The sequence below is a fragment of the Mercenaria mercenaria genome, unplaced genomic scaffold (genome assembly GCF_021730395.1).
Source record: "Mercenaria mercenaria strain notata unplaced genomic scaffold, MADL_Memer_1 contig_4903, whole genome shotgun sequence".
In the NCBI taxonomy this organism is placed as follows: Eukaryota; Metazoa; Mollusca; class Bivalvia; order Venerida; family Veneridae; genus Mercenaria; species Mercenaria mercenaria.
In genome coordinates, this window is record NW_026463170.1 from 53,898 (window position 1) to 66,390 (window position 12,493).

Here is a 12,493-nt window from a genome sequence, read left to right on the forward strand (position 1 = left end):
TAAGTATTTTCCGTTATAATGAGAACGTGGGTATCATTGTAGTTATTCAAGACATCAATGAAAATACCTGAATATTGTCCTATTTCAATGTGCATTATTCTTCATAAAAACTATCCCTGGTTCAGTATACAGCTATCCCCGGTACATTAGGGAGGTACATCTTGTTTAGTTTAAAAGTTGCAAGGCCTACTTTTTCAACAAAAATAGTTTGACAACTGCACGAGAATCATAGGATTCAGAATTTTGATTTATTCGAGATCTTTTTTATTAATTACGGTAGGTGATCATCTGGCATTTCAAGTAAAGTATTTCAACGTATTGCATTTCATTGGCATTAAACAGTACGTCAATGGCCAAATTATCATTTAATTATTAATTAAAAACAATAGTCTCATATTTGGATATGTTAAATAAGAGTTGTTACAGCAAGATCGTACCTCTGGGGCTGAAAAATGACGAAAGATCTGTTTGTTTACTGTTGGGGCTATATCTAGTACGTTTTCCCACCGTGATGAGAGGTTAGGGTATTTTGATGGTACAAAAAACAACCGGCGTTTGATATAATTTTAGCAATATCGTTACATTTATCCTTAGCTAATATATGAATAAAGACACTTTAAGAACGTAGTCCTATACAACAAAATATTGTATTTTACATTTATTTATTTATTTGGTTTACGCGCACCCAACAATTTTTACATGGTTCTTTATATAAATGGCTGGTCCAGTTTGGGGTGCTTATGTTTTTCAACACCAAATGTCATGGCTAATTTCGCCTAACAATTTGAACATAAAACTTGAAAATTAACTCGATGTACTAGACCTCGGTTCGGACTTCGGGAATTATTTTGCACAATTGACTGGCCTATCAATTCATACTGTAAATCTTAGTGAATTAAATGGTGGAAGTTAGCAGCAAAAAGAATCATGACGGAACTATGGTATATAAAATAATAATTTACTTCTTAATCAAAACTTTGTGAAAGATTTATTAAATATGTATCTAAAAGTAGATGTACATATATCTATACGAAAACTGAATTCATAACAAAGAAGTTAACATTACATAAAATGCGCCTGCTTATAATCGTTTATTCCATAGGTTTGATTTTCTAAGTTGCGCAGAACTGAAATTTATTTCATAACACTATCACACTTGGGCATGTTTCCTGTAACTTCCTGGCGCCACCGTCCGCCGTGAACTTCGACGGGACCGTCAGCAAGTCTAAGAGTCCGTGCTGCGGCAAAGAAATAAGGCAAAGGACAGTCGTAATTTAGTCCAGCTCCGCCGTGACTCTGTAATAAAAAGAAAATCCTGTCATTTTTTACTGTTCAAAAAATTATTAATCATTGATTAGCAAACTGATATATTTTAGACTTGAAGTAATTGTTTGTTTCAGTTTTTGTAAATATAACTCATGTTTGTTATATGTAAATGCATTAAGTAAATTTTAAGCTTGATTAAAAAAAACTATCCATTTATTTGTCTGTTTCTTACTTGAACACCATTATACAAAAGCGTAGAAAAAGATTTCATCACTAAACGCAGAAAAAAAAACGTGGTTTGTTTCTCCGGGGGGAGGTGCAATATTTTGTTCGTATTTCTGCAATTTACTATTTTGGGTATAAACTTAAGATTCAAGGCTGAAATATGTATGTAAGATAACTTGAAAATAAGTTCATAGTGTGAAAACACCAACAAATAGTATTGTATGCCGTGAGACTGGGGCTCCAACGAAGTCCAAAAAAGGAACGTTTTGGGACAAAAGCGTAATATATCATGTGATTGGTTCGTTGCCCCGTCAAGGGATGACCAAGTCATCCGATAATTCAAATGAGTAAGGCTAGGTTCACGGACACTGGTCATGGTATTTATGTGTAGAAAATCAGTCACATACCTATATTTTTCTGGAAGCATGCAGTAACAGTAACACACATAAAAGAAAAGCGTTAATTCAACTGACGCATGCACCTTTAGAAAACTGATGCAAACGAATTAATCTTGAAAACTTTCGGCAAAGAGTAGGCCAGTGCCATTTCCTCCTGACCAAAATATTTCCCATTCAGTTTAAACCAAGGAGGAAATAAAATCCACCATTAGATTTTGAAAATACATTATCATTACAAAAAAAAAACACACTTATAATGTAATTATGATTAAATATGTCCATAGAAGTAAGTGAAGTGAAAATAATCCCCATTAAACTTAGTCATCCAACAGTATACTTAAACGAGTATTGTCCGGCCTTTTCCAAAATCGGCCGGGGAATATATTTATCCCCGCCGTGGGGTTTTGTCCGAATCCATTTTCTGCGTAAAAGTCTGAGGGTAGTTTTAATACCCTTTCAATCTATTTGTCAAATCAAATACAATTTCCCCCACAACGAAAACAGATTGTATTGTTACAAAAAATTCTGCAACAGCTGTGTGATATTAATGGAGCCCCTGGAAAGAAGATAGCCGGTTATCAGAATTACAGCAAAAAAAAAAAAAAACACTGATGATGCTTTTAATGTCTGTCTTAATGTGCCATATAATTATTATCTTCCACGAAAAAGTATAAACCCAATGTTTATGTTTCAAGAACAAGTTTTTTTTTTCTGATGATCAAGACAAATTCTTATCTGGGAAAGAAGCACTTAAGAGTCTGGTTGGCTCAGTTTTAGCCCACAGGTCGACACTTCTAGTTTGCTGAACTAAAACAGGATCTTACCCAAGAAGGATAGGGTTCCGAGTATGGTGGAAACATAACCTTCAATTACAGGATTTTCTGACGACCTATATACTGGCAAGGAATAGTAGTTTAGTTGCAACCTTACTTATAAATGAAGAGAACTAAAAATTTGACTGGCGACAGGGTCCTTCAGATAAGTTTAATCTGGTTGCCTTTGTACTATTCCTAGTATATTTCCCCAGTAAAATATACGAACAGACGTTGATGGAAACATTTGCTTCAAAACAATGTATTTGTTTCTGGTTGCATACCACCCAACAATATCCTACAACATGTAGGACCCGAGCTTTGATTGGCAATACTGACCTAAAACATACTTTTTCTGGTTACTATAAAACATCTACCTAGACAAGACGACTCAAGATAGCCCTAGATCGCGCACAGCTGGCTTCATAATTTGGTAGTAACTTGACAGTGCAAAATCATATTTAAAATAGGACTAGCGGTTTTCAGAGAACGACAAACTGTGGCATTCAACCATCTTAAAGCATACCGCATAAAGGAAAGAATCTGAAGTCTGATTCACAGCAAGGCATCCTTCAAACTAGATGCTTTTGTAGAAAAGCGCATGTCACCACCAATGCATAGTCGAACCGGTCAAGAAGTCAAATAGGGCGTAAACCGGCAAAAGTCAATAGGGACAGAGCGAAAGCCAGAAGAGGGACACTGTGGTTGCCATGCAAATCGGATCTCTACTTGTCAAGTCCAATCATCCCACTAAGTTTCCACATTCTGGCCTAGATGTTTTTCAAGTTATGGATTGGAAACGTTTTCCATTTTCCAGGCCCTGTGACCTGACCTTTGATATATGACCCAACAATCAGTAGTATATATACATCTACATGTCCAATGAACCTATAAGTATCAACATTCTAGGTCAAGAAAGTTCACAAGTTATTGATCGGAAAGAGTTTTCTATGTTCAGCCCCTTGTGATCTTGACCTTTGATGGAGTGAACCCCAAAAACATAGGGTCATCTACTCTGCATGTAAATCATTCTAAGTACTTCCAACATACTGGGCCCAAGTGGTTCTCAAGTTTACTGACCGGAAAAGGTTTTCCAAGTCAGTGCTAATGTGACCTTGACCTTTAAATAGATTGTAACCCCAAAATCAATAGGGTCATCTACTCTGATTGTCCAATCCTCATGAAGTTTCAACATTCTGTCAAGTGGTTCTCAGTTATTGACCAGAAATATATTTTTCATGTCCAGCCCCTGGACCATTGACCTTTGATGTTGAGAGACCCCACAAAAACAAGGGTTACTTACGCCATAAGCCCTGCCACCATATGAAAGTTGAAGATACCTCTTTCAAAATTATAATTGTTCTCCATTATTTATCGAAATGAGTGTGACTGACAGACGGACTGAAGGAAGGGCAAAAATATGTCTGCCCAAGTGTGCATGTGTGGAGGGGGGTGTGAGACAAAAAAAAAGCCTTTCTGGAATAGAAGACGAGAAATTTTTGAACTTATTGTCTAATCACTGAAAATGTAAATCATAACTTGAACAGCGAGGACCCTTTGACAAAAACTGAATTTCATGATTGGAGCGAGCGTGTGTTGGACAGCCAGTGAGTGAGCGATCATGTGAATGTGTGAGAGCAGCAAGTTTAAAGATTGGAGGGCGTGAGTGAGTTAGTAATATGTCTTTTTTAAGAAATGTCAGCAAAACAGTCGATGAGATTCAAATTTTTAATTAAAGTTAAAATGAAACAGTAGACAAAGTATTTATACAAATGGAATTCGCAATTCCAATCTCATATCATATAATTTTAAGAAATAATTCTTTATTCGAAAAAAATTCCTCATGTAATAGGAAACAATACATAAATATACATACTCAAAACTGGAAAGTCTCATTATATAGCTGTAAAAAGGTCATATACCAAAGAATTAAGCTTGTCGCAGATAAAAGTAAAATAGTCTTAAAATCCATAATTATCTTGCAAGCAGATGTCTGAACTAGTAGATAACTGAAAGGCCATCAAAATCCTTGCAATATCACTATATTGGATATATCACTTGTTACAGTTTTGAATAATTCTTGTACTCACTCCTGGCGATAGTCCGTCGGTGAACTTTCGTCAGGTCCGTCAGCAATCCTAATAACCCTTGCTTTGCATGGAAATAGTGCGAGAGGACAGTCCATTGCTTCAAACCATTCCCACCATGACTCTGCAAGCATATAGACAGTGTATGCAGAAAAGGAATACATTCTTTTTACAAATGTAAGTAGTATACACATATAGTCATCTATATTTTAGAGTTTATTTTACTAACCCTCTAACTTTTTCCCCAGCTCATTAAAATATCTGTATTACAGCAGACATGAGCCCCTTAAGACTAGTGTGTCCAAGTAAAGTAACATCTGAAGTAAATGGCATGGCACCAATATACTGTTATATGGTCAGTGGTCTACAAGCTGTTCATAATTAGCGAACATTATGCCATTGCATCAAGTGCATGTCTACAGCAAGCACCAAAGTTCTTGTAAGATAGGAACACGACACTACTTCTTTTGAACATAACTTCTTATCATGTCTGGTGTATGTGGGTTTGCTAAATATACAAATAGATGTGTTAATGATGGCCAAAGGTCTTTGTACATGTGGAAAGAAAGAGAAATGAGCCACACCATGAGAAAACCAACAAAGTTCATTTGAGACCACCTGGATCCAGAACCAACCGCCACCAATGCAGTCAGGTGGACAGCAATAGGCTTTGAAAGCAAAAACAGCATAGATCCTGACCAGATCCCCGCACAGCTGGTCTGGATCCCATGCTGACGCAAATGCATTATGTTAGGTTTTCTCATAGTGCGTCTCCAAATACTCAAATGGCAAGCAGAAGGTAATGTAGGGAAAGCTAGTAAAAAACTGAGTACTGAGTTTAATCTTCCCCTATTTGTTAAAAAATAAACCTCTCAAAAACAATATACAAAAATAGACCATCAGAGCCATGAGAAATAAATATTTATAAACAGCTCTAACAACATTATTTCAACATCAGTTGCAATATACATGATAAATGAATTACTTTGTATGAATAAGAACACTGTTACAGCTACCTATTCAGATTCTTTCTTTCTCGAATGCAAAAACTTACACCTGCTCTTTTTCATATTACAAACAACAAATTACAAGTTGAAAACTTGCTGAAAATAAATCACAAAAAATTCATTGCAACCTGGTTGTCACATAATGGACTAACCCATCTATATTTGGTGAAAAATAATTACTCTCAAAATCCATAAAAAGTAAGTTGCAGGTACAAACTTACTGACATAAGATTTTTTGCAAGATATACAAAAATAAGAAAACAAAAATTGTGCCGAAAGTAGTAAACCGTTGCAACACTTTTGAAATGATGCAGAAAAAAACACATTCTTCTTGTAGTTTTACCAATATCTATCATTTTCTTCCACTTTATAATTTTTCAGTGTTATAGTTTATATACATTCTAATGCACACTTGGTGGAAATGAACAGTTGAAAAAATTCACAGCCAAACTGTGGACGAGTAGCTTTTAGAACTTCCTACATAACAATGTAATAACCATCAACATGTATTGCAAATTCATATGAATAAAATGAATTCATTTTTCGAAAATGTAAAATACAACCTCTTAAAATTTGGATTTGATTAACAGAAACCTCATAGCACAACAAACAATGAAGCATGCACAAAAATCTTACTGTCCCACTAAATCTTCCACCATAACATACTATATCTTTAACAGATCATTCAGGCATGCTTAAATAATAAATAAAAAAACAAAAAATAAGTTTTAAAATTATGCAATAAACAAGGGATACTCAATGTTCTCAAGTTCTTTTGTAAAAATAAAAGCATGCTCACCTCCTTCTGAGCACAAAGCCGCACAGTCTATGATATTTCATTAACTTTTACATTAACATCATTACAAGGATGCCATATACAAAATCAAAAATTTCCCCTTTTTTTTTACGCAGAACATCTCATACAATTCAGTAAAACTGCATATTGGCAGAAGTACTTACAAAAAGTCACCCTCCTCTCATCAATGTTATTTACGCCACAGTCGTTTTTATTTCGTAAGAAAAGACTAAAGTATACCTTACAATGTAAATTTTTTTTAAACAACTGGTGGCAACAGTACCAGAAGCAGTAAACACATTTTAATTGCTATGGATTCATTTTAATCTAATTATTCAGACAGTAAATCATCATCTCTAATTTAGCAGCCTTTTAAATATTCGCGTCTTGCCACTGCACGTAATGAACCTCATCTGGACCGTCAGCTAACGTAAAACTCTTCCCACGAGTAATACGAAGCCAGATGGGTAAATCGTCATGCAAACCCAGCACCACCATGAGTCAGTCAAGGGTAAAATACCAGGGTACATATATAACCACACAAATGTGAACATAGCTTAACTCTACTGTAAACTAACTGGTCATAATCATGAGTTTTCTCTCATATTTTGCAACAGACTTCCCACAAAACTGGAATATCCATAAATAAAAGTAGTATCATCCCAAAAAGTATATCCTATTTTGAAGCAGCATCCTTAATTTTGCCAAGTATGGCATTTGCCTATCAAATAATGGGAAAAAAATACCCAATTTACAGTAAATCACTAAAGAACATCATTTTTAACATACAAATTACCCTCTTGATAATTTCAACATTATAATTTTCATTTACTTTAAGTGAAAAAAATATTTTTATAACAAAGTATAAAATAAAGAAGAAAAAATACGAAGTTTAGAACTCTGATAATGCTCACTGGAGCTCACTTCATGTCAAAAGCTTTGTACACTATTACTCTGTCACAATATGTGTTTAGGGACACTTGATAATATCTGAATACATGTATTGGAAAAATTTGTCATTACTTTATCAAAGTTAAGCCCAGCTTTAAAATTTAGCTGATTTGTTTTTCTAGAATACATTGTGTAACAACATTACCGCAAGGAAAGTTTGGTTGTGATACAGGTAAAAGCTAACTCTAAATTCATACATTCTAAAGTTTACTGTAACCAAAAGCTAATAACAAAAGTCAAAGTTGCAGGACAGCAAAAGACGACTATTTGCATTTTTTTTTTATAAACAGAACATACGATGAATACTTCATTTCTACATTGCATTATAAATGTGGACAAAACTATGTTTTAATTCACCCATGCTGCAACTTATCTGATAAGCACTTAGACGTAGTTAATATTTCAAAACATAAAAAAAAAAATCAAAAGAAAATCATTTTAAAAGCATTCAAAATACATGCTTCAGTAAACCGGAAAGCAAATCAGCAAACTGTTTCAATCTGGCTATTCTCGTGCATATAAATGAGCCGCGCCATGAGAAAACCAAACCGCGCAGTCTGGTCAGGACCCATGCTGTTCGCTGACGGTTTCTCTAATTGCAATAGGCTTTGAAAGCCAGCAGCATGGATCCTGACCAGACTGTTAGGATGCGCAGAGCTGGTCCTGGATCCATGCTGGTCGCAACGAACTATGTTGGTTTTTCTCGTTGGCGCAGCTCAAATATTTTATGTTCCTGCAGTTTGTGCATATACAGTGAAATCAATAATATATTGTGGGGACTAATATTCATTAGGTGCATCAACCCACGAAATTAAACCCTAATGAATAAATAAATGCCCATTCATTTAATTTTCAAATGTCAAAATCCAGTAAATTATATCCCCATTTAAAACATGTTTTACCCAAAACCACAAAACTATGTGCCAACGAAATTAAACTTAATGACTTCACAGGATACCATAGAGATAAAAGTTCACCTGAATAGCTCTGTCTATCACACGTAACGCCATATTTGGTGCCGCAACTTTTATCATTGCTATTTCATTAGCTGCTACCTACAATACATCGAAGAAATATAATATAAAACTTAAGGAAATCAAAATAAACAATTGAAATTAGCAAACACATTCCCTCTTAATATATTACAATCATCTAAGAACTGACATAACACCCAGATTCCATTTTTTTTTTTTATTTATTATACTTTGAGGATTATAGTTTTTGTATCACTAGCTAACAAACACTCATTCTGTCATATGAAAAAAAACAACTCATTTTCTTTTAATTCTATAAACATGAACATTTATTTCACCTAGACCTTGACATTTGACCTGACCTTGACCTACCTTGTTGCCATAGTTATCCATCATATGGGCAGCTTTTAGCACCATTAGTCTAGTTTGTTCAATTTCTATTCTTGACTGTGCGACGTCTGCTTGAATTGTTCCCTGAGCTGCTAAAGGCTTTCCAAAAGCCACTCTATTCATCGTCTGTAACAAATAGGTTGTTTTTTCAAATTATAAAAAGTGTTCTTTTCTGTAATTGAAAGAAGTAACTAATACTATGATTTGGTGAGTAGAAAGAAGAATACATAATACATGTTATATATAGTATATGAGCAGCGCCATGAGAAAACCAACATAGTGGCTTTTGGGCGACCAGCATGGAACCAGACCAGACTGCGCGTTCGCTTTCAAAAAAGGCCCCCCCTTATTGCTCATTAGAGAAACTGTTAGCGAACACAGGATACTGACCAGACCTCGCGGAAGCGCAGGCAGGTCTGGATCCATGCTGGTCGCAAACCCCCACTATGTTTGGTTTTCTCATGGCACGGCTCAATTAACATCTTTGATACTGTTTGCTTTTTGGAATTAGTTGATCTCATTTCCTTTGAAAACCTCGCAAATGACTTGGCCAAAAACCAGCTTTCCAGGATTTGGTACCAGTACTAACATATTCTCTGGAAGTAACTGACAACTGCCATACATCAATCGGAACTGGAAGACAGATGACTGCTGTCATGTAACATTTACACTGCTAGAACAAAAAGGGCCTTTTGTCAAAATGTCAAAGAGAACATTGAAAGTTTTTGTGACCCAACTACTTGAACTAACTTTTTGTGAGACCTTTTTCACTCTTACCTTCTATAACAAAACTAAAGTTCATTCAAATATATCATTTTTATCATACAAAATTGCACATTTTAACCGAGTATAGAGATGGAAAATGACAGCCTTTTGTTGTGAAACAATCTTAGAGTAGTCATATCAGGTAATGGCTACATGTAAAGTTCTACACCATTAATGGTCAATCCTAAATTCTGAGTATCATGCATTACGTTTCTGCAGAAGACCCGACATTGTTCATTTGACAATATTACTTCATATTAGGAAGGAACACCGTGTGAAAGCAGAAAAAGATTATTTTTAAAAAGTAAAAATGTACTTAAAAACATGACTGTGATTAGCATGTCACATTAAGTCAACGAATATCAATTTTAAAATAATATTATTAGTAAACTATTAAATCATGTCCAGAACCTTGAAAGAAATACTCCCTTACCCTTTGTACCATGAGACTAAGTGACCTTTCAGCATGACCTATTAGTCGCATACACTGAAGTATTCCTAACCGGTCCCCAAAAAACACCTTGAGCAATCTCAAATCCCAACGACCTCACCTAGGCAACAAGAAAAGTAGGACACGACATTACTCAAATAGGGACCTCAGCAAGTCCCAGCTAAAAGTGAAATTGAGAAAGTGCAGAATGAAAATTCAAGACTTAAATACTGAAATACCATGTACATAATGTAAGTCTTTTTGTATGATATCTGAGAAAATCATCATGAACATGAAATGAGCTGCAACCATGAGAAAACCAACATTGGTGCATTTGTGACCACAAAAGGATCCATACCAGCCTGCGCATCTACGCAGTCCTGGTCAGGATCCATGCAGTTCACTAACGGATTTATAATTTGCAATAGGCTTGAAAGCCACAACATGGATCCTGACCAACTGCGCAGATGTGGCAGGCTGGTCGGATCTAAGCTGGTTATGCACAATGCACTATGTTGGTTTTCCTCGTGTGTGGCACAAAATATCATTTACTGACAAGATTAAAATGTTGGTCTTAAATCTATATACAGATGGATTCTCTTGAATTTACATAATTCATCAAGACATACAACTGTGTTACCAAACCGGTTTTACACAGACTGAAGAAAAATTTAGAACAAAGTGCAATGCAACAGACAAATTCCAGTTTATTTGTTGTGTTTTAAGTTCTTGTAATTTTTCAAGATCCACACTGCTCAATGCTAGGGACAATGCCATTTTTATTGTTAGAGACATCCCTAGGCTAATTTGATACAAGATTTTAGGCACCTGCAAACTCCATCAATCATTTTCAAGTCATTTGGATAGTTTCCTCACATGGAAGAATTCTAGATCTCTAGTGACATAACATGATAAAGTACTTTTCAAATTACCTGGTGCGTCTTGGTAACCGTAGACACTCAAAGGTCGTATAATCTTGACACCTGGGGCATCCATGGGAACGAGAATCATACTCTGTTGCTGGTGGGTAGAAGCTTTAGGATCAGTCTTTCCCATAAAGACACATATCTTACACTTAGGATGAAGAGCTCCTGAAGAAATGTAATTTGATTTCATTCAGTACCACTATTTACTCTTCAGAAAAGGTTTATGTTTTTTATTCTAGTTTGAATTTTCAGTTTTCGTGAAGTAAGGCAATGTATATGTAAAAACTATATGTATTGTAAATATCTCTGATGATTATTTTCTGGTCAAGTTTCATTGACTTATTTTCTGCAAGATTGTTTTTACTGTGAAAATGGGACAGAGGTATAGATTGCTTAAACTGAGTATCTCCCCATGCCAATAAAATTTTAATACAAAGAAAAATGACACTGAAAGACACAGCTCATTATTATTCCATTAAAGTCAACTATCTATCAACAGGTCCTCTAAGTATGGTTAAAGACCTTTGATTTTTTTTTTAAATCAAAATTATCACATTATCGAAGCACTTAATGTTGTAGACCAGCACTGACAAATTGCCAATGTCAATATGCAGTTTCAGTATTCTTTTGCCCATTACTATAGCTCAACCTGAACAAGGCTAAACACATAGGTCTAGACATTACAGATATAGCGAATTATATTTATTTATTTATTTATTATGGTTTTACGGCGCACCAACACAGTATAGGTTATATGGCGCCAAACAGGACTACAAAAATATAAAATTATATATATATAACGAAAAGGAACCTGCAGAGATTGTCTATATCGGACTGTCTTAATTTGTATGACATCTTGTTATTTAGGCACATTTTGTCATAACAGAACTGTGTCAAAATCCTTTATACCATCAGTCCACAATTGCACCACTATAAACACATAAGAATCTTTAACTATAGAAGTCAGTTAAATAAGCCTTTGTCAGAACCTCTATTACCTGAAGTCACCATTTCTACAAAGAAACACAAACAATAACTCCTTCTCTTACTATAGATAGACTGAATTGTAGCAACTGAAGAGGCAACAAACAATAACCAAAGTTAAAATAAAATATTACAACATGTTGTTTAAGCTACATCACCAAAAACAACACTTTAAACATAGGTTTTTGAGATTTATAACTTTTAATGCTCCAAACATTTAATAGAATGAATTTCTGTCTGACCTATAAAGGGCAACAGCTGTATATTTGTTGTTTGTGGGGTTTTTTTTTGTTCTGTTTAGTTGCACCTACACAATTATAGGTCATATGGTAACTTTCCAGCTTTGAACGGAGGAAGAAGAACCCCAGTTGCCCCAGCATGCATTTATTATTCAACACAAGCGGCACTTGGTTAGAACCACTGACCTTCTGTAAGCCAGCTGGATGGCTTCCTCACATCAAGAATTTAATGCCCTGAGTTAG

At 35.1% G+C, this 12,493-nt stretch overlaps 1 protein-coding gene across 1 annotated transcript; it reads right to left on the bottom strand.

The window, feature by feature from the left end:
- Positions 1–1,134: 1,134 nt before the first annotated feature.
- Positions 1,135–12,100, bottom strand: LOC128554284 (acyl-CoA dehydrogenase family member 10-like; the record flags this gene model as incomplete). The annotated part of the gene is made up of 6 exons (XM_053535541.1): positions 1,135–1,296; positions 8,520–8,593; positions 8,885–9,032; positions 10,105–10,169; positions 11,034–11,192; positions 12,026–12,100. Coding segments are annotated over 6 exons (683 nt in total), but the record flags the coding sequence as incomplete, so codon positions are not given.
- Positions 12,101–12,493: the final 393 nt, after the last annotated feature.